The following is a 23,977-nucleotide window of genomic DNA, read 5'->3' on the forward strand; positions in this document are numbered from 1 at the left end:
ATTACGTATATTTCACGTCGACACGATATCATCGACATCGAGTTTTATCGACGCATTCACCGCCACTATGAAATCACGTAGAATTTCCTCCTGTTGTTGTTCGTAGCACCATTTACGATCCTACAGTTTCGTGTCTGCTTCTTTTAAATGACGATGATAGGTGTTTAATTACGCTCATTGAGATCCCGAGTAGATAAACAAGTTTTTGAAGGTATTCGCGTGAGCAAGTTTCAGACTCGGTCGCGGTTTAATCGTCGTATAAACGTGTTATGATAACAGATATCGTTCGCGTGTTCCGTGATACAGTGAAGGAGTGATGGTGAAAGCGATGCCAGCGATGATTGTGTTGGTGCAAGTGCCTGCACACCTATCTCATATTTCAGCCTACGAAAATAAACCACCAAAAAATGGAACAAGGAAATAACTACCAACAAACTAACGTGACTTATGGGTACAGAAACATTTCGTTCGCCCCATAGAAGAAAATCTAATCTAATAACACTCCACGGCCAAACAAATCGTATACAAATGGAACAGAAAAACGATACAAAAAATAAATAGAAGAACACTCGACAAGATTAAAAAAAAAAAAAGAAGAAAATGGATAATTATCCAAATATTCTTGCGAATAAAAGTTAAAACAAAGATCCTAAAATTGTTTACGAACAAACCTTGAAGCGTCAGCTGTTAAGATATACAGGGTGGTCCACCTAAGTAAGGCCACCTAAATATCTCCTCTAATTGTGGAGGTACAACAAATATTTTGTATGCTATTTGAATGGTTTGAAAAAACCATTCTATTGCAAAAGATTCGTTTTTTCTAGGGTAATTTTTTTTCGGAGTTTACAAGATTATCGATGTCGTTTTGCGTATAAATTTATAATTTTTTTTTTTATCGCACCGTGTAGCTGATGTAAAATTATGTTCAGATATGTACATTACATGACCTTGAAATGACCTTTGAGTTCAAAAATTAAATGGAAACGAAAAATTGTTGTCTGTCGAGACTTTACAGACGAAGACGTCGTTCGGGAATAATAATTAGACTACAAATGTTTATGCATTTATGGCAAATGAAAACGGAAAAGTATTTAAGATTGTTCACAAATGCAAATATGTATAAAATACCAAAAACCATGTACATCTTATACCGTTTACAGGACATACTTTCATTTGAGTTTCAATTCTTTTTTTTTTTTTGCAAAGTGAAAATATAAATTTGCATAAATATTCGCAGTCTACTTTAAAATTACTATAATCAACTTGTTACGAAGGGAACACCAAAGGAAGCTGTCGGATTTTACTTTTTAATAACAAAGCACGCCTGTTGACGTAATCGTGATGGACAAAAAAATAACTCCTACAGCTCAAATTCTTTGTATAGATATACATTATTAGAATGTCCATCACGATTACGTCAACAGGCGTGCTTTGTTATTAAAAAATAAAATTCTACAGCTTCCTTTGGTGTTCCCTTCATAACAAGTTGATTATAGTAATTTTAAAGTAGACTGCGAATATTTATGCAAATTTATATTTTCATTATATATATATAGAAGAACATAGAATATTATATTAATTATATCGGATATATTGTATTATTGTTTTACTACAAAAAAATTCTACAGCCCAAACTGTTTGTAAACAGGAAAGCTAAACAGATTCAGATAAATAATTGCAATTTAAATGAAAATGTATTTTATCTTCAAACCAAAGCAACAGGTATTTTATTCGTGATATTTGACATATTTTTGCATTCATGCACATCCTCGTAAATTTCCCACATTTTCACTTGTCACAATACATACATGGAGGTTTTGTTGACAGAGTGATTGATATCGCGTATGTCCTAGAGAAGGGTAATTGTACAGTTTGTGATTTATAAGGTTTTGCAACGTCTCGAGTGATTAGTTTTGGCACAAATGGGTTATCCGATGCTGAAATCTTTCCACGCAAAGAACAATTGAAACAAGGTCCACGCGGGGACGGCGCAGTGCAAAATAGTGCCAAAATTCACTGATTCCGTGGAGAGAATTGTGCAACTATTTTAGCAATCGCCGCACACTATATCGTCAGTTGGATCGTTACCATGTTTCCATTCCTTGAGCTTTTAGAAAGTGCAAAGTGCATGAAAGGCGCTTCTTAAAAGACTTTCGTATTCACTGCAATCTGCAACACAACCGCTGTTAAACGTATATTTATACGAAAGCGTATAACTGGGTCACAGAAATTCTGGAAGTAACGAAGACGCTTTGAAAATCGTATGGAATTTTCATTAACGTATTTCACGTTAAAAAGAAATTATCCAAGTGTAGTTTAAATAAGCAGTTTCTTTATTGATTTTGTTTACCCAAGGCTGACCGCTCACGGCTTGAACAAAGACTCGTTATTTTCGATTTAGCCATTCTTTTCTTAACGTGTCGTAATAAAAGTTAATAAAAGTAGAATACACTTTCTTACGTCGAGCAAGGTTAAACATAATTTACACACGTATGTACATGAAAGTACTCGAATTTGTTACTTTCTCATTTATTCGTTTCAGATATTTTACATTGAGACAACGTACAGCGAAGGATCGTGATGATTTTAAGGGTGGAAACATCCCTTCGAAATAACTGGTTACTTATAGTTTTGCTAATATGTCTGAAACTATAAGAAAAATTGAAAACATTTCAAATGCAAAACTTAATGGTCTTTTACATTCTATAATACAGTAGTCAAAAATTTTTTAAAAATTATTTTTAATAATATTTCCTTCGCCATAAATTTGTTCCCCTACCTGCTGCATACAAATTTTGTTAGCAAATTTGTTGACATTTTTGTACTGTACAACTTTCATTTGATCAATTTTCTTGTATCTTTTACCAAATTCGAGTTAACGTGCAATATAGACACGTAAAATTTGATCAGAACCAACGAATACAATTTAAAAAATCATAATTCTTGATGGATAAAATGAATTTCAATTACCAAAACTGGAGACTGTGTATCCTTAGGTGAAGAATTTAAAAAAAAATATGAACCTATCGAAAGAAACTATTTTTTAGTTTTTACTTGGGGAAAAAATATGTAAAAAGTTGCATAATCTTAAAAAATTCGTAGTTTTCTCAATAATAAACAATTTGAATTGAAACCTTTTTCCCTTACAGATCTCATGAAGCCCTACAAACAAACATATAGAAAGTTTTCCTCTAAAGTGAAAACCCAATTTTTGAAAAATGATAGAAAGATCTTTTTATGAATTCGCAAGGGCCTTGTCGATTTTGGTCAAAGTAAAAAATTGTCTAACAAAGTTATTTTTTGTTTCCTCGGTTAAAATACAGCATATTTCGTTGAATAACATATAAGAGAAATTCCTATTATTTTCGAGAAAAAAAGATCATAAAGAAAAGAAAAAAAAAAATGATTTTTAAGAAGTGTGATCCTTCCAAGAAATATTATTTTTAAACGCAAAGCTTAGAAGACTCGATCTGTACATACAGCATAATAAAATAACTTAATCTTATGATAAATGCAAAGGACTACGAAACTCCGATACGTGATAATTACTTTTATCAGAAGAACACACTGAAATGACTCACAGAACGCAATAGAGATGGTGTTTGCTGAATAATCAACTAGGACATATACGCAGCATGCCGAGCACTGTTTGTGAACAGTCAGATGAAATTAGCTGGACTAACGTAATTTGCCGAAAACTTGATTGCGACACGAAGCTCGTTATGACTTGAAAACAAGGTCGTATCAAACGTGTGATAGATGCTCGTATTATATTAAAATTACTTGAGATACTATTAGTCGAGTTAATCTCTCTCAACCTCTTTGTGCGCTGGTCAAGTAAATGAACGAGTAAAATAGTTGTCATTCAATGCAGTTGCAAAACTCGTGAACATTAATGAGGTTACTCTCATTAATTACTTTGAAGCCCCATTTACTTCTTTTACCTTCAAAATTGTATTTATTTAAAAGAAACCAAAACAGTATATAATACAAAGATGGACATTTTTATAATTGAAATAAGTACTAATTGAATAATTGATAAAAATAAACGTAAAATAATGGATGCGATAAAATGATTAGTAGTGCTTTTACAAATAATAATAATTGTATACAGAAGAAAAAAGAAAAATAATAAAAGGTACTAACAGATATATATATATATATAAAGAACATGAAAATGTTTTATAGTAAATTACCTGATTCGAGCAATGTCTCGTATACGACACATGTGCACGTAAACTTGTTTTATTGCTTTTAGGCGCTGAAATCATCCTCATCGCTAAAGTGGGTCCCACGTTATTACGGACTCCCCGTATATGCAGTTCACAAAATTAGCATACAAAGAGATCCAAATTTATTAAGTGCCCAGAGGCACGCAGTGCACGTGATTATTATTTTAGATACACTTGTCTAGACACTCTATAGACACTTTAACCGCAATAAATTGGTATTTATAGACTGAAGGAATTCTTCGTTTCGATCACTGTTGTCCACCCACCCGATACTATTTTAATATCAAAGAAAAACTGTGTATAAAGGAAAAATAATTAAATTACTGTTATCTATAGAACTGAAACATTTATATTCAATGAGTTACTCGGTATGCAAGTCATTGGAACGATTTTACTGTCGACACTAAAATAATTCATAATGTGTATTTTATTATAATATACTTTTCAGATATTAACATTTCTTACAATGTAATTAATGTCTTTTATTTACTCAGTCAACTATTTTTAAACTAAAGAGGTCCGAAAGTATTGATGAAACGTGTATTAGAAATAAATAAGATTGGAGAAACTAACTAATTTACGCGAATCACCCTATGAATTAATATTGATTATAATAGTTTAGTACATGAAAAAAATGTATTGTTATCGAGAAAGACGAACATATTGTAAGGACAGGATGTTATAAAAGATGTGAAACCTTTTGTCAAGATCATCAATCAATTCTGCATATCAAAATATAATTTTCCATTTTGCAATCTGATGTTTCATTACAAATAGTTAATTTACATGCCTCTGAGTGTATAGAAACAAGTGTTTCTCATACGTGACTAGCTGTATACATTGCCACACGATCAGCTGATTAGAATACAAAATGGTGCGTGCCTGGAGTTATTAGTAAACTTGAATTGCTTATTTCTGGAAAACTGAACTTCACATTGTAAAATGGGAAATGACTTTTCGATCTCATTTTACGTGAAAAATCGTTTCGAGGGGAGAGTTTTACACTTTTCGTGATACCCTGTATACAAAATTTGAACATTGTAAAACTAATTGTACATTAAAGAAACGTGTAGGTTTGTTTCCTACAAGACGTAGCAAATTGAAATTCAAATACGAAATTGCACCTATTACATGTTTGAATTTTCCACAACTTCCAATAAATGCAGGAATTGCGTCGTTGATAATGAAAAACGCAAAGTAGGGCATTTTTTGAAAAAAAAAAAGAAAGTAGAACGTGTGATTGCAAAACTATTCTACTGAAACTAGGGCATGTAGCAACCCTAGATGGAAACGTATACGTACATATTATATTAAACGTTTTCGACCTTCGAATGAGGTTTACTTTAGAATGGAAACTTATTACAAAATAAGAAAAATTATATATAATAATGACGCATGAAATACAACGTGGTATAATAAAATATAACAAAATTGCATAAAATAAAATGTAAAAGGCGTGATAACAATTGTGTACGCAATATGAAAAAAAGAAAACAATATCATTAGTTTTCGAAACGTAACCCCCCTTTTTGTACTGACTCTGGGTCTTATACAACACAATTTCTAGGAACCTGTCTAACAAGAATACCTGACAAGAATAAGATGAATTTCTTTTAATTAAAGAAATTAAGTATGGTTCATTTTGCCATGCAAACAAAAATTACAAATAAATTCAAGTACGAATGTACGTTACATAAAAAGACATAGTAATTACGTAGAATCGTGTGTTGCAATTAACGTCAGATATTGTATCGAGCACAAGTCTGTATCAACGGAAACAATTCGTTGAGCTCTGTGCGATAAGTATTATCATGGCGGAATCGCTTGAAAGAAACTGTACATGTTATAAACAATATGTGAACTGCGACGAAAATTTTAATATATCATATTTTTCGATGAAACAAAAATTAATTTCTTAACGACTAAAAATAATCATGTACAATACTTAGGATATTTAATAGGGAAGATTTTGATCCTCATCAATTTTCCTAAAAAAATATTAATAAGAAACAAACACGATAACAGGCTGATTAATTAAAAAGAAAAGAAAATAGTACTTAATATTTATTAATGATATAGAAAATATAGGGACTATTCTTTAATTATATCAACTTTGATAATACGTTCTTCTATGTTTATGTTATCAATGCAATATTGATTTTATATACTATCAAATTTAAACGGTGTCGATGATGATTGATACTTAATTATTTATTGATACTTAACCGCAGCAGTCTTCAGCGATTTTATTCCAAGAATCGACCTTATTCATCTCAATCTGATGGCATCGACAAAGAGTGAATTCTCAGTATTTGCTGACTGTAATATAAACAACTTTTATTGCGGAGGGTTGCCATCGATTCTCATCTGACCTCTCCGAGATCTTCCAGCGAACTTATACCATAATGGCGGACAGAACCGATCTGGTACATTTCGACACAGTATTAACCCTTTGCACTTCAGAGGCAACTGGAAGGCTATCAGGAAATCTTTGTTTATGTTAGATTTCACTGAACTTTGAAGTCATTATTTTACCTTCGTCATTTAATCATTTATTTTGCTCTACATGAAGGCTGACATTTTAACAAATTAATGTAACTACCAATTTAAAAGCAGTTTGTATCTATTGGTGTTCCGTGCAGTACAAGTAGCGTACTATATAATTTAGTATTCTTGTATTATTCATTAAAATATGAAATATTACGTGTATAATATCTTACATAAATACAACCGCAAGTACGCATTCAGTCTTTTTCTCCAGAAAGCAGGTTTTAAACTTTACTGTATAACGTACTTCTTACACTCTTCTGAGAGCTCACGAATTCTCAAACATGTCGCGCAACCCCCAGGGGTCGACAGACATTCTTTGAGAGAGATTCGTGTAACGAGTCATGTTCATGCTGGCATTGAAATATTTTTCAGGGACAAACGGAAGCGATTATCGGTACACTGAAGTAAGTAGGACATACCCAGATATACGTACAATTTATATACTTATATTAAAAATGGTTTTCGAAATAATTAAACACGAGGGAGAATAACCATGTTGGAATAAAATCTGTCTGTAAGTATTTTTTCATATTAGATTTTTATTTTAGTGTGTAAATAGGTTGTACATTTTTTTTTTGTACGATCTTGAGTGTCACAACCATATCAAATGTTGTAATGTGATTTATTTTTCTCCAATTTGTTTCATTTATTAATTCATATTTTGTTCAATTTTGTCTACTTATTTATTTGTATTTTTTTCCATTTATTTTTTTGTAATTAACAAAGCATGCTGTTTAGTTTTTTATAAGTACAAGTAACGACCAACTATTAAACTATACACGGTCTGTCTAAAAAGAAACCGAATTTTTGCTATTAAAAGAAAAAAGTACAAGTATAGTTTTTACACACACGTTTATTTACTCAAAATAATCTCTCTCTCTCTGCGTCAATACAGCTTTTAGGCCGCGTAATTAACATTTCGAAGGACCTTTGCTAAGAACTTTACTTGTACTTTTTTCTTTTTATAGCAAAAGTTCGGTTTCTTTTTAGACAGACCGTGTAGACTTGAAATTTATTTTCTATTAAATTCCTTATTCCGCTACGGTATTTTTTTTTCTTTTTTATACGTGAAGAAATGCATTTACGCACACCTTCCTCAGACGGAAGGGATAGTGCGGGGCTCGCCTCTCGGAAGGATGCAGTAACTTTAGTAACCCTCACTAAGTCAGTAACTGTATGATTTTCACTGCAAGCGACCGTACACAAAATTTAATTAAATCCTCTAACATAAACCCTCCCTTTCAATTAACAAGAGTTTCAGTACTGTAATGCAATAAAACTGTTTAAACTTAGGATATCTATCTCAGTATTGAAACACCGTAGTTACAGACTCTCCTATTACGCCTATCCCTCTATTTACACGGCACATCGGTGTTATTTTCCGTTGTGACTTAGTTCGTTGTCGATCGAGGTTGTAAGGCTCGACCCGTTTCTTTTTTTTTCGCGAACGAAAAAACGACACCGCGTTGCGCGATACGCGTGACCTAATACTCAAACTAATTTAAGTATCTTTCGTTCGAAAGTTAAATACGATTTAATAAATAACGATTCCTACTTGTAAAGGAAACGATTTATCAAAAAGAAAAACGAAAAGATTCATGTTAAATTGACATTGACAGCAAAAATTTAAAGTTCCGCAATGATTCATCTTGAGCAATTTACTCGCGACCATCCATTTCAAATTCTGGACAATAACTGATTTGGATCTCACGCAAATCCAAACTTAACAATGAAAAAAACAGCGAAATTGGGAAACTGGCGTTAGTAAGGCCAGTCGTCCCTTTATCTCTACCCTTTCAGACGGTTGCATTGTCTAAGCCATTTCGACGGACGTTTAATCGACACGCGAAAACACGTGTTCCCAAGTAGGCCGACACGTCGCGGCTTCGACTTACATTGTTTGCGTATTTTCGACAAACTTTTGATCAACGTGTGAGAACGCGTACTTCCAGGTATAAGGTACAATGTCGTTTCAGATCTAGCTCGAACACGTAACAGTTAGGTCTGTACCGAATCCTTGCGTCACTGGAATCGTGACTTTTTTGTATGAAAAACTGTGCAAACTGAAAGGAATACGTGTAATCTAGGCAATTATTCAATTATACTGATTTATTTCAACGTAAAATACAAACGAAAAATAATAACAAATATATATAATTGTATTTTATCATTTTGCTTTTGCGTAAATTTCTTTCCACGTCGTAAAACCTGCAGAATTTTAATCGATTTATATAAATGCTGCAAAAACTATTTATCAATAACTATTAAATACAAAGTTTTGTAAATGGCCAATTAGAAAAGCAGGGAAATATCCAGCACTCTGATGTTATAGATTTACTGGCCTAATTAATACGTAATGCTTTTCGTGTATAAAAGAGAAGACTCTCCTTTTTCAAAAACTGTATAAAAACAAAATCGTATAAGATAAAGTACCGTGTAAATCGAGGTATAGATGTTCATTGGAGTAAAAACTGAGTCTTTTTATTCCCTTTCGTTTTTATCGGTAGTTCTTAGGTTGAGATTATGTGAGAAACGTATTGGAGCTTGCCACTATTCTTTTTGTTCTATCAGTGAATTGTTCGTTGGTACACATGCAAGATTTAACTGTATTCCTTAGAATAGAGAGACCCTTCTTCCAATTAATAGGGGCTTAGTTCTGTATAATATAGTAATACTGTAAGGATATCTATTTCAGTATCGAGATACGACAGCTACACTTTTCACTTATCTCCAAAAATGTTTGCCAATCAAATTTAACTTTGTCTACATTGTCATTCGAATTATACCGTATCTGTAAATAGTATCGAAGGACGAATTATATCGAAAATATTTGTTGAGAACGTCTTGGTCCACTAGCAAGTGACATATACGTTAAAATAAAAGAAATTGTATAAGAAATGTATACAAACTTACCGAACGTTGTCCCCAACGGAATTGTTCGATAGGTGGTACATCGAGATACCATGCTGTCGTGCAGCATGGCGTGATGTGCGAAAGTAGCACTTAAACGAGTCTTCTTTCTTGATGTCCAAACACGCGCGACACTCAACCATTGTTCGTTGGAAAAGAAAAGACAAACGGCAATTGAAAAACAATTGACGGACACGCACGTTCATACCGCGACTCCGTCAACACACCTGACACGCACACCCATACACCCTTCGCTAGTAGAAATTTATACGCATCAGGCATTCAAACGCAAAGCGTGGTATTAAACATACAATGCTTAACCCTCTACCGAGTTTAACGTTTAACTATCCAATGAAGACAATCTCGGTTGTAATTCACTGTGGCAATTTTACGAGAATCGCGCACGATGTTTTCTTACGGGGACGTTTAATAGCCACTTATTTTTCAGTACGAGTATTAAGTAATTCATGGGCGTGCAAATAACCACGAAATAATGCCAACGTTTCCAAAGGGAAAATAAATTCCACACGGCGGGAGGGTTAAACAAGCGAGATACGCATCGTACTTTTGATTGAACGCGGTACGTGTTTGATTCGAGGATAGGAGAACGAGGTAACCTATGTCTGCATTGAAACGATACTGCGGCCGAACGTATATACTTTAACGGCCCAATCGTATCCACAGAAACGATTCTAATGAATGCCCGGTTTCCTGACACAAATTGATCGATTAAATTCTTCAAAACGAATACGCGGATACAACGTAATTCCCCTTACTAACCTATGCGTTGTACGTCAACCGGTTGTCACGATTACTCGACGAGTTCAAAACATTTCCGCGACACTGACTTGTGCAGATACCACGACGGCTGCCATATTGGATTCTCATTTCGCGAACCACTGACTACCACCAACGAGACGCTTATGAAGACCGACAATCTTACCAGGTTTCGCGAAAAATTCACTCGACGCTAGCGACATCTGTAGGAAAACTTTGTATCACTGCGATTATATGTACTTTCAATTTTCTAATAAGGTACGCTACTTCCTCTTGGATGCTCTTGGAGGCTGCACTTTACTTTGGCGGACCTATAATTTTTGAGTTTCTTTTACATAGTCTTGTAGATTTTGCCGAGAAAAATCCGGAGATGCTAGTTTTAAGGCGAGGAATCCACTAGTTCGGAAGTTATAAGCAGATAAAAGTGGCATTTTACCGTATTTGACTGACACTTTTAACGCCATATTGTCTTGTAGCCATACCCTGTCGGTAAAACAGGTTCTCGGTGGTGGCGGGCTACATTATGTACTACTTTTATATTGTTATGCCTATTTTTGAAAACTGCCATATTTCGAATTAACAGAGTTGGTTTGAGCCTATTTTCTCGACGAGGGGGTGCAGGAAGGGCTTCACCCCTCCCCCGCCTTAGAGTACGAATTCAATTTTTGAATTGCCTGACAAATACGGTAAAAAGGTTCACCTTTAACTGCTCATAACTTCCGAATCAGTGGATTCCTCTCCTGAAAACTAGCATTTTTGGATTCCACTCGCTGAAATGTACAGGCTTATGTAAAAAAAAAACTTAAAAATTTTAGGTCCGCCAAAGTAAAGTTTAACCCCTTTGGATGTTTAGTTTATCAGTCCTTATTGTTGTAAACCCTAGAATTGTATAATTTTTTACAACTTAACCTAATTATGTAACCTAAAAGTTTCGGAATAATAGAAGAGGAGCTCGGAAGAGCTGTTGCGAAAAAAGAGAAGGAGAGGGATACATAACGAAATAGCGCGTGCGACAAAAATAGATATAGTTTTAAAGTGGGATCATCTGGCGGTGGTCATCGAAGCTTGACTGCAGGTAGTGGGCATATAAATTTGTCCCGCGTTTTATACTTAAAATTTAAAGATGGCACGTGAAAAAGCCGGTGAAGAATCTATGGATATAGAAATTGTACCATCAACGAGCGGCTCTAATGTAAAAACTAAGGAAAAAGTAACTAAACCGTTACTTTTACCATGGTATGTAATTGTAATTAGCACTACTAGTTATGACTGATTAAGATTTATGTTGTTGAGGTTAGATTTTCTGTTATTTAGTAAATACTTACAATAAATACTTCAACTATTTTATCATAGACAAGGCAATAGAATAAAAATTGTAAATTGTTGAGTATTAAAGTTAATTATTGTAATTTCTCGAACAGAAAATCTATAATAGTGTAAAAATGGAAACTTTTTCTTAGGATTGAAAAGTATCGGCCACACGTCTTTTCTGACATTGTTGGTAACGATGACACAGTGTCCAGGCTTTCTGTGTTTGCTCAACATGGAAATTGTCCAAATATTATTATCGCTGGACCTCCAGGAGTTGGTAAAACTACAACGATTTTATGTTTAGCACGAATTCTTTTAGGTCCAGCATTTAAGGAAGCTGTGCTGGAATTGAATGCTTCTAATGATAGAGGAATTGATGTTGTTAGAAATAAAATCAAGATGTTTGCTCAAAAGAAGGTATATACAGTAAAATAAGATGCATACAAATATTTGTGTTATTGTATATATACTTTTATTACTAACAACCTACATGAATACTTATCTCAGTATTTGGAGTAGTATTAAGTATTTTGTGTTCGTTTAAAACTAGGTGAACCTGCCAAAGGGAAAACATAAAATAATAATTCTAGATGAAGCTGACAGCATGACAGATGGTGCACAGCAGGCATTGCGTAGAACAATGGAAATATATAGTAACACAACTAGATTTGCATTAGCTTGTAATAATAGCGAGAAAATCATTGAACCAATACAATCACGTTGTGCCATGTTAAGATATGGAAAATTATCGGATGCACAAGTTTTGACAAAGGTTCTTGAAGTTTGTGGGAAAGAAAATGTAGGGAAACAATTTTATAGTAGTAAAGTAGTAATTACTAAATAATATTTTGAAATTATATATTGGTAGATTTCATATACAGATGATGGGTTAGAAGCAATAGTGTTTACTGCTCAAGGTGATATGAGACAGGCATTGAATAATTTACAGTCAACATATAATGGTTTTGGTCATGTAAATAGTGAAAACGTTTTTAAAGTTTGTGATGAACCCCACCCATTATTAGTTAAAGAAATGCTTGAATTCTGTTCACAAGGTCAAATTTCAAAAGCATATGGGGTAAGATCTGTTATGATTCAATTAACTATTGACCTTGTAGCATCCACTTGTAATGTACTTACATTTATTAAATATGAGTAGGTTATGCAGCATTTATGGGCAATGGGATATTCTGCAGAAGATCTAATTAGTAATATATTCAGAGTTTGTAAAAATCTACCAATTGATGAAAGATTAAAATTAGATTTTATAAAAGTAAGTTGAAATCAATTTTACTTACTTTTCGATTATGTTCTATGGATGATTATTTTCTTTAAAAAACTATTTGTTAATAAAATTAACGAAATCGTGTATTTATTTATTTTGGATTTAGGAGATTGGAATAACTCATCTTGGAATAGTTGATGGAATTAACAGTTTATTACAAATGAACAGTCTTTTAGCTCGGCTATGTCGGGCAGCTGTGGAGCCTGATAGAGCAAGTGTCAAATGTTGACAATTATAATATAATGATGTAATTACGTGTAATGATTATATTTATGAAAAATAAAACTGTTTGTATATTTGTATTATAGAATTCTTTATTGAAAAATACTTATTTGAATGGAACTGGTAGTGGTCATTTATAATACATGAGAGCATCATATTGTACATGTTACATTACATGCATTTCTTAATATTTCTTCGAAGTTTATAATATTTTTAACGTCGTGTTACATCAACTTATCATTCGACTAGCAATTAAAAAAACTAAATTACATATTATTTATGTAATGTAAGTACGTGTATCGAACTAGGTTTTATCGCACGATAATAAAATACATAAAATCCTTACATTTATAATAATACTAAATACTCTAAATGAATGAGTATATTTTCCACATGTTTATTTCGTATATTTTGTATTAAACGTGTACAATAATACTTGAAGTGACAATCTTGTACTTAATTACTTTAATAAGCAATAAACTTTGCATTTTACAAATAATGAAGTTAATTGCCTTATTAAATTATGATTGCATTAAACCTTTCATGGTCATTGTATCGCTTTCGTTACGCTTTAATTTTGAACTATATTTATAATTTTATTTTTATAAACTATTTGTCAAAGTCAATATGACACTTATAATTACGTTCAGTACGATTTTTCATTATAATGAAATTAATCAGACGAGATAAAACAAATTGAAACACTTCAAAAGATGCAGATACAAAGAGGTTAAAATAGACGCGTGTAATGACATATTTTATAAGTAGTGCTGTCGGAAAACTTGGAAAAGTGAGCCCAGCTTTGCTCGGCTAGAATAATCAAGCCATAAATGTTAAAAATTATAGTTTATTATTCGTAACATTCATTGCAATCATAGTATTTCCATATATGAGCATATAAGCAAGCTAATAGACCCAAGAATGGTATCGGCAGCAACCGAACTAACTTTTCACACATATTCACATTTTTCACTTTTTTCTGCATATAAATTTAATTTTATATTATAATTGTTATAATTAAACTTCTAATTGTTGATTTCTACACTAATAATTGTCTAATACTTAGTTTTTTAATTTAAAAAAATGTGGCGCCATCCTCGGCAAACAGCCCAAGTTTGTCGTGAAATAGTTCCCAATTCGAAACGCTGGATGTCGCTACAAACATGAAATTATTCAAAATATAAATTCTCTATTTTCCTTAACATATAAATATAATTTTACATCGCAGTTATCATAATTCAACTTCTAATTGTTGATTTGTTCATTGTTAATTGACTGATATCAAGTTTTTTAAATAAATGATAATAGGAAAAAATGTGGCGCCATCTCTCGGGGAACCCCCTAAGTTTGTTGGGAAATAGTTTCCTCCCCGCACCGGTAGATGTTGCCGCCGACTTGAAATAATTCATAACATAAATTCTCTTGTTGCTGCTGCATATAAATATAATTTCACATTAAAACTACTATAATTCATCTAATAGTTGTCGATTGGTACGCTAATAACTGTCTAATACTTAGTTTTTTTATTTTAAAAAAACGTAGCGCCATCTGTCTGCGTGAACTGGGAACTATTTCACGACAAACTTGGGCTGTTTGCCGAGGATGGCGCCACATTTTTTTAAAAATTAAACAACTAAGTATTAGACAATTATTAGTGCAGAAATTAACAATTAGAAGTTGAATTATGATAATTATGATGTAAAATTAAATTTATATGCAAAGAAAAGTGAAAAATGTGAATATGTGTGAAAAATTAGTTTGGTCGCTGCCCCTAGCTTTTTATTGTCCATTAACTTGCCTATATCCTCATATATGGAAATACTATGATTGCAATGAATGTTATGAATAATAAACTATAATTTTTAACAATTATGGTATTTTATAAGGGCTTGACGTTAGCAGAACGAAGTTACGCAGATTCTAAGTTACTTAATATTTAAGAATAGTCTGTTTGTGAACAAATTTAGTTCGGAATATTCAGTCTTCTTCAAATACATGTATCGAGTATCAAAGTATCAAACTGTATTTACATACGTATTATCTAAAATCTTTGTAAGTTACGGGAAATTTCCTTTTTAACAGCAGAGATCTTCGATTATATTTATTTACTAAATTAAGAAGCATGTCTTTTGACATCTCCAACGATAAACGGCTTACCCTATTTTGTTACAGATATAATGAAGTATTTATGATAACAATCTTTTGTAAGTATTTAAATTAGTCAGAGTAAAAATGTCGGTCAATAAAAATAAATAAAATGCTTATTCTTCTTTTCAGTTAATATATACAAATTTCTTAGAGCTGTTGTTTACGATTTAAATGTAGGTAGAAGTTTCGAATAATAAATGAAAAGTAAACAACTTTTGATTTTTAACTTCTCCAATATGCAATACATCGTACTACGTGATGCTTTTATTCATCATGTATTATTGGAATAAACATTTTTTTATCACTGGAGAGTGTTGATAGCTTTACGTCTAATTTGTTTTTTAATATATCGAATATCCTTAATGAGGTTTTCTAGTCTAGAGCTTTTAAAATATCGATGTTTTTTTTCCATTTTCTCCAGGTGTAGACCTTTAAAAATAACTCTGCCAAAGATTTTGTTGAATTCGAAAAATTCTTAAAATGTGTATAAATATGTGTACAAAAGCCTTTATAAAAATTCCTTCTGGATTAACAAAAAGAAAATCCTCAAAATGGATTAAAAATTGAGGCTCCTGACTAGAGAATACACCCTTAAACGGATATACCAATGCACGGCTAATGATGAGGGCATCTTTGTTCTTTGAAAGGCTCTAGTAATAAGGAGTCGAGTACTTACCGAGTTTGAAGATGCTAAGAGACTTGCTTCTCATTAAACCAAAATGTTTATATGGAAAATGTGCTTCATCGAATACCATCTGATCAAATTTGACCCGGACTGGTCCATTTAAATTGGTCGCGTAAACTGAATCGGTAAAATATTTTTGTTCTAGTTTGGTGTAATCTTCTTTGACATTCGTGTGAAGTGCGCGCGGGATACGTCCATTTTTGTGAGTCTGGCAGTCATTTGTGTACGACGCGAAAAGATTGTCTGGCGATTTTTGCTATCGGAAAAAGAATGGAACAACGAGTTTTCTTGAAATTTTGTGTTTCCAATGGAATCACGGCTACGCAGTCTTTGAAAATGTTACAAAAGTGTTATGGGGAGTCTACCCTATCGAGAACTCAAGTATTTGAGTGGCATAAAGCATTCAGTGAGGGTCGTGAAGTCGTAGAAAACTTGCCTCGTGCGAGTCGTTCATCCACGTCTGTTAATGACGATAATATTGAAAAACTGAAGGAAAGCGTACTTGGAAATCGTCGGGTCGGCATTAGAGAGATAGCAGAGGCTCTCAACATTTTTTATGGTTCAACTCAACACATTGTGGTTGATGTTTTGGGGTATGAAGCGCGTTGACGCCAGACTCGTACCGAAAGATCTGAATTTTCTAGCATTCTAGCCTGATTGTGGCTAGATTTTTAGCCAAACACGAAACAAAAGTCATTGCTCAGCCACCGTACTCGCCAGATTTAGCTCCCTGTGACTTTTTTCTGTTTTCGAAACTCAAATATCCGCTTCGGGGAACACGCCATGAGTCGATCGAGGCCATAAAAAGAAATTCGCTGAAGGAACTAATGGCCATCCCGGTCGAGGCCTACAAGAAGTGTATGGAAAATTGGATTAACCGTTGGTATGCTTGTATTGGCTCAAAAGGAGCCTATTTTGAAGGCGATAATAAAGATTTGTATTAAAATACATAAAAATGTTGTTTCTTTTTAACTAGTCCGGGTCAAATTTGATCAGATGAATTCGCGTATATTACGCGAATAACGTCGTTTTCCGTTAGCACCACTTTTCCATCGTAACGGATGCCAAGTGTGGTCTTGGTTTAGGGGATGGCCATCGTAGCGCGCTCTGACACGATTCCGCCCTGGAAGGAGTCCTTGGGGGTGGCTGGGGTGAATTATATTGCAATTCTTGAATTTGATTACACGTCTCTTCGTTTACTTCCCCTCGTGGATTTTTCTCGATCGGTGGATCACCTTTATGATTCCTCTTTGTTGGCTTCTTGCCCAGGTCGTGATGGGCAGAAGGTGGAGCACTTTCCACGGATTGCAGGCTCGCTGCACGGTGTAAAGACAATCGGAGTGGCTTCTTCGGCGGTGCTGGACGGGATTTCGTCTCTTGCGAACAATACACCATCGACATGTCAGAGTTCTCCGACGCTCGTGATTGTATATCCTAAAATAGCAAGAAATCTTTAGATATTTAAATGTCGCGTAAATATTAATTTAAACGTTACACTCGCATTTCTATACAATGCTTGTTCTTTCTTAAAGACTTTTTTATATGACGATGGGAGAAATGAGTACGAAATGTGAAGAAAAATGTGTAGTTCATAAATGTTTAAGTAAACGTTCAGTAGGTTGAATTTATCGCGCTTATTGTCACCATACTGTACTATAGTACATGTTACTTTTTGTACAAAAAGAGAAGAGTGTATACGACGTGTTAAATATTAAACGATTAATCCGTGTCAATTAGTTATAAAAACCAAGCAACTGTCCAATCCCGAATTTCATTTCAATAATAAATCGTCTTATATAAAATTTAGTTAACACATTGCATGCGGATATAGTCTCGCGGGAGTTTCGTTATTTGGTAAAATCGTAATAAATCGAAAAGTACTTTGTTTTTCTCACCGAACCTTTTTTATTTTCCACTTAAATATATGTTATACGATTATTATTAACAAAAAAAGAAACGACACTTTTACGGAATCATGAAAATAGACAATTCTTTAAGTTTTACTACGTATTTAAAAATATTTCTTCATAACAGCAAGTACGAATAGCAATGATAAGACTTTAATATTTCTTTACAACAGGATATCGTTCAAAGTATTTGCGTCTGTGAAGCGGAACACCGGCATACATACAATACCGGTCGTATTCATACGCTAACCGCTTTCTAACACAAATCTACTAAATACTTACTTTTACATGACCCGCGCTCCAGTGACAGACTACGAAAAACGTAAAAGTACGTTTCCCGCATATAATGTGCTAAATAATTTTCGAGTAAAACAATGATACGTGATTTCTTGATTTTTATTGCAGTTATTGCCAATGTGCTTGAGTGCAGTACTTGGATCTCTAAGGGTTGCAATGGAATGCAGTTTAGGAGTCATATTAAAATATTCCAATTACCTGGAACCGATAATACGTTGGTTCAGAGTCAAAGTCTAAGGCCTGAGTTCGCGACGAATCTTTGCGATTTTTTGACAAGTGTTCCATAGCCGATTCAACGCGTGGCGGTCTTCTACGTTGCAGTTGCGATTGCATCTGTATCTGTTTGCAATCCAAGCTAGCTGTCGATCCGGTTAATTGGAATCCTTGATGCTTTTGCCTATTTCTCGACTTATGGTGACTATTTGTAATACCGTCCAACGACAAATTAACGTCCTTCAGATTTTTTGGTTCCATTAAGCGTTTCGAGTGATCGCTGTGTCTGTTCCTCACCGTCGGTAAACTCTGGCGCAGCTCCATCGAATTTCTGACATTGAGACCAGGAAGATTCGCGACTAATGCGGTCACTTGTGGCCCCTTTTGGAAAACCTATCATAACGAGGAGAAAACAAGTTTTACAATGAAGTGGTACTTGGTTGGTACATACGAAGTTATTTAAATGATCATGTGTTTAATCAAAATAGTTCCCATACGAGCTTTTACGCACGAGTATTCTAACGAATAATCAATTTTTTTAATAAACTAGCTTCGACATTTCAATTTGAGAAATAGCAAAAGTTTTTGACGCTGTACACCCTTACAAATAAATTTAGATCCATATTTTGTAAAGAATACTTCAGTTTCGCCACGAAGAATCCAGTCAGGGAACTTTTGAAGCGTTCCTACTCTCAATTCCATGGGGATGGTTTTACGAACTCTTGAATAAGTAATATGATGGAGTTATGTCTGGAGGGTAAGTAGGGTGGCATTTTTTTCCCACCTGAATTCATATGTTGTAGACCACAGACGCAGACTAACAAAAAGTCCTGAACAATGTTACTGACGAAATTGACGATCACACGATATCCATGGAAAATGTTGTTTTCTGTATACAGGGTGTACCATATAAAGTGTTACTATTTTATTAAAAATTAACGAAGTCATAGATTTTATTTTGGAGGAACTAATTTTTTAGTATGCAATAAATTCTTTTAGAGTTTTTTTTTAATTTTCCAAAAATTTGAAAAATTGGAGCTGCCTTCTTATTGATGCACACTCCTCAATTGCTGAAAATGTTGCCCATTCTGCCGAATACATACACCCCCGCTCAGAAGTATGTGGACACTTCCTTAATAGAAATAAATATCTAATAAAAATTACGAATCTATTAATATCAATTATATCATTTATCTTTCGATATGTTTATGTCGTATTAGCGAATATATTTTATTAATAGTTTTTTCTAATATCACATTAGTAATGATAAAAACTACAGAGATAACTAGATAATGTTAAAATTTCTTTTACCAAACTTGGATACTATTAATTTCGTCATTGTATCTGAATTATCTCATTTCTTTTATAATATTTTGCCATAAATGTTTTTAATATATCGAACATTCTTTCTGAACTTGGCACTTAAAACATTTAATAATATTAAGTGTTGTTAAATACACATCCAATATAGAATTTAGCAATAAAAGTTGTATAGAATTATTTACGGTGTATATTAATTATTCATTGAAAGTAGTAAGCGTATCCACATATTTATGAGCGAGGGTGTACTCCTCCACTTCTAATTAAGCTTCTATGGACGCTTTCTAACGTATTCGATTGTTTCAATGTACAAAAGGCTACAATAATCTCTTCTTTCAATTGCTCGCAACTTGTGATTTCTTCAGAATACACAATTAATTTAATATGACTCCATAAATAAAACTTCAAGCGAAATTTCAAAATCGATTTTCTCGAAAACAAAGCCACACATGAAACATTTTTATTCTATACCTTCGACTTATTTTTTCATGTAGAATCACTTCCTACTCGCTTGTACCACCAGTTATCGAACATACTGTATATTAACTTGAAATATATAAAAGCACCCACCACTCTGACCAAAAACTCTCTATATTGAGTTATCCAGTTATCTTTCTTTTTCTTCTCTAATTGTTGTTTGGTAACTTCTCTAATTGAAGTTTGGTAACTTCTCAGTTTCGTTTCTTACCTGAACTTGTTCTTGGCGAGTCGGCGGAGGATCCGCGGGGACCTCGGCTCTACTTGGTGCCAGAAGATCCCTAACCTGTTCTTCGAGATATCCGATTCTGTGAGTCAGCCTGAGGTTATCTGATCGTAGTGTGCGGAGTGCTGCAAGGGATTCACCTTTTCGAAGGACCACGATTTGTGCCGCGTCGGGCGCGACGGCCAGGAGTCTCGCCAAGTCGCTCCTGCCGGCTCCCACCACAAGCTTTCCGTTTACCTCCAAGATCCTGAAGACAATACCGGCTGATACGTCTGGACGTTACGAGCATCGTTACGCTTAACGCATTATCTACCAGAAGTCTATTCGCAAGCTTTCCAGTTCTAATATCTACTCACTGGAACCTATTAACCTTGTTGTCGTTTGTCTACTTACAATACTCACTTTGAGGGAACACGCATAATAATAAAAAAAATCGCAGAATACGCACAGTTGATTGTATCATTTAACTGTGCATTCAACTTAAAATTATTTTAATAATTTTCGTTTCTTTACTGCAAATTATTTTTTTTTTAATAAAAGTGCATTAATCTTTATCCTGTGATTACATTAAGAGACTACTTTTGATCAAAAGTTATTCAAACTGAATTATTTTACAATACTTTAATGTAATCGTATTACATTCATATTTTTAACCGACTTCGAAAAAGAGGAGGTTACTCATTTCGACATGTATAATGTATTTTTATATTATACATATATAATATATTTTTTTTATTACCTAGTATGTAGAAATTAATTTAGTAATATAGATGACCCTCTTATATGTTGTACACTATTTTAAATAGGCTGGTAGTTAAAGCGTTAATTGAGAGAAATTTGTAACAAAGTTCTGGTTTGTTGCTATTGTTGTAGTAGAGTTCTGGTTGCATGTACTACGAATACACGTTATTTAAAAAGATTCAAGAAAGACAGAAGGCAAAAATTAGGAAGGAAATAGAAAAGAAAGATGGCACAACGTTTGAATCTTGTTGAAAAAGGATGGATGATTACAAAGACGAAGATGAAATAGATTTTTACCTTCTAAGATTCTTTTAAACGCGCAGTTCTGATGCTAATATGCCGATGAAAAAAATATATGCTACATAAGAAAGTATGAAGCTTCTAAAAAAGGAATTTCATAATTTTGCTTAAATTATATCATTCTCAAAAAAAAAATTTTGCAAAAAGGAATTTTTTTCTACTAAATAATGAATCCCCATATGATTGTTACTCTGTCTCAAGATAGTCTTCATGTGTCCCTATAACATGCCAACATTTTCTCAAAATCGGTCAAACCGTTTTTGAAAGAAGCAAATGTTTTCTATCTTTTAAGTATTTTTTGTTTTACTAAAAAATCCGTTGAGTAAAACGTTTGATTTTTTTATGGGTCGTGGTCTTTTATCAGTGCCAATTACATATTCTCGAAGTAGCGATTAAATATCTCCCTGCTTATGTTCCTATGCTCTTTCTGCTCATTTCTAATGTATACTTTCAATTTGTGAAAGGTGATAGACCTTTGTATATAGGGTATACAAGTTTGCCGAGTTTTAACGAATTCTCCCGGAGGATATCCACGAGTAGGTGGAGAGAAGTTGGGGTCATGTGAAGTCGTGGGTGCAATTAGCGGGGGCACACGGCGAACTTCCGGTGCCGCTTCACGCTACGGTGACCTGTTGGGAACCAAACGCCAAGATTGCTGGATTGTTCTACACCGATAGCCAGGTTATGTGGTCTACGCGACGTTACACGTTAAGTGTTTACTCTACTCAATCTTGGCCACGTTTTTTCTCCATTTCTCTTGTTTCTTTACTTTCCTATTCGAGACTTTTCTTTCGCGAATGTCTAATTACTATCTTCTTTCCCCCTATTCGTTCTTGTTTATCCACTTTTCTTTTTTGCTTGTCTCGAGAACACTGCTATTCGTTACATGCCAATTAAGGCGCCCAGAAGATCAACTAAGGATCCGAGCAAATCCGCAGCAAGCTATCGTCTAACAGAGGATCTCAATCAGAGGGAAATTTTAGTTTTTTTTTTTAGAGATGAGATGAGATCACCATTCAATAAAATATCATATTATGTAGACTATACAGGGTGTCTACGTACAAGTCCGGACATACGAAGGATGTCAATTCTACAACAAATTTCCAACAAAAAATTACTCTTAGACATTTTCTTTGTGTCGCCTTATTCTCGAGAATTTTCACTTTTAATTTTTTTTCTGTGTTTTCAACTTGACTAAATTACAGTGCAAACTTAAAAATCAGTACACCATTCGAAAGAGCGTTAAATCTTCCATCTGCCTGATACAAAATCAAAATTTATTACGTAAGTTTAATAAGTGAAAAATTAGGTCAAACTTTACATTGTGACAATTTCAAAAAATTTGACTTTTTCTCTATCCGTTTTTCGGTTTTAAATACATAGTTGTTTGGCGGGCACTCCTCGGGAAAAACGAAGTCTCGAAGTCTCAACTTTGGAATGGTATTGTCAAAAAAAATTCTCCGGTGGTATTTTAGGGAGAAAATGACGTTTGAATGCAGAAAAACGGACGTTTTTAAGTGAAAATCGACATTTTTCAACGAAAATTGACTTGTCACTTTAAAATTAGCTTGACATCGGGTTTGATGTATTTTTTGGTGACACTCTCGAGTTCCACAATTAGGAAAAAAACTGGTTTTTTTTTTACATCGCAAGGTTTTATTTTTGTCCAATAAATTATGTTTTTCAAATTTAGACTCTTTTATCCGATCAGGCTTGAGGTGTAAAAAAACCAGTGTTTTCCTAATTATGGAGACTCGGGTGTGTCACCAAAAAATACATCAAACCGGATGCCAAGCTAATTTTAAAGTGACAAGTCGATTTTTGTTGAAAAATGTCGATTTTTACCTAAAAACGTCCGCTTAAAGAACGTCAAGTCGAAAACACAGAAAAACAAAATTAAAAGTGAAAATACTCGAGAATAAGGCGACAAAAAGAAAATGTCTAAGAGTAATTTTCTGTTGGAAATTTGTTTTAGAATTGACACCCTGAGTATGTCCGGACTTATACGTAGACACCCTGTATACAATCTGTAGAATCGCGATTTGTTTGTAACTTACGCTGTGACATTTAATAACGTATCTTGAGTATCAAAATGCAATTATTATGTTCCTTTAAAATTACGTGGCAGAGAGCAGAAATTTATTTGTGTTTATAAACATAGGACGTAGTATCTGAAATTGTAACGATATAAATTATAATAATAGTAAATGCAAGATCGAGGGCAGGTTTCGAAGAACAATCACAGGTTTCTCATTGAATGTTACCTCTACCAAAGTAATCTCTATCGCTTTCTGATATATGGTAAAAAAATGTGAACAAGGGAAAGGGTTGAGAGTCACTGGACTACAGGATACCCATCGAGAGAAAAATACCGTT

The 23,977-nt window shown here is 33.6% G+C and overlaps 4 protein-coding genes across 9 annotated transcripts in view; 1 reads left to right on the plus strand and 3 right to left on the minus strand.

Annotated features, from left to right (window-relative positions):
* Positions 1–10,465, minus strand: part of LOC128891723 (neuronal calcium sensor 2) — a 140,178-nt gene extending 129,713 nt beyond the window's left edge. The window contains exon 1 of the mRNA XM_054151460.1: positions 9,696–10,465. The gene's annotated coding sequence lies outside the window, so the exon portion shown is untranslated. The remainder of the gene's footprint in view (positions 1–9,695) is intronic.
* Positions 1–10,630, minus strand: part of LOC128891722 (neurocalcin homolog) — a 171,208-nt gene extending 160,578 nt beyond the window's left edge. The window contains exon 1 of the mRNA XM_054151453.1: positions 10,473–10,630. The gene's annotated coding sequence lies outside the window, so the exon portion shown is untranslated. The remainder of the gene's footprint in view (positions 1–10,472) is intronic.
* Positions 10,631–11,024: 394 nt separating this feature from the next.
* LOC128891701 (replication factor C subunit 2) lies at positions 11,025–13,367 on the plus strand. The gene is made up of 6 exons (XM_054151422.1): positions 11,025–11,705; positions 11,930–12,197; positions 12,331–12,579; positions 12,649–12,858; positions 12,940–13,053; positions 13,172–13,367. The coding sequence occupies exons 1-6, from the start codon at positions 11,593–11,595 to the stop codon at positions 13,292–13,294; spliced, it is 1,077 nt and encodes a 358-aa protein (XP_054007397.1). The 5' UTR covers positions 11,025–11,592; the 3' UTR covers positions 13,295–13,367.
* Positions 13,368–13,393: 26 nt separating this feature from the next.
* LOC128891685 (uncharacterized) overlaps positions 13,394–23,977 on the minus strand; it is a 77,905-nt gene continuing 67,321 nt past the window's right edge. For all 6 annotated transcript variants that reach the window (XM_054151377.1, XM_054151379.1, XM_054151381.1 and 3 more), the window contains 3 exons: positions 20,546–20,807; positions 18,523–18,930; positions 13,394–17,554 (listed from right to left, as the gene is read on the minus strand). In XM_054151377.1, coding sequence (XP_054007352.1) covers positions 17,156–17,554; positions 18,523–18,930; positions 20,546–20,807 — 1,069 coding nt within the window. In that variant the 3' untranslated portion in view covers positions 13,394–17,155. The remainder of the gene's footprint in view (positions 17,555–18,522; positions 18,931–20,545; positions 20,808–23,977) is intronic.

This window comes from Hylaeus anthracinus, unplaced genomic scaffold (genome assembly GCF_026225885.1).
Source record: "Hylaeus anthracinus isolate JK02 unplaced genomic scaffold, UHH_iyHylAnth1.0_haploid 12002, whole genome shotgun sequence".
Lineage (NCBI taxonomy): Eukaryota > Metazoa > Arthropoda > Insecta > Hymenoptera > Colletidae > Hylaeus > Hylaeus anthracinus.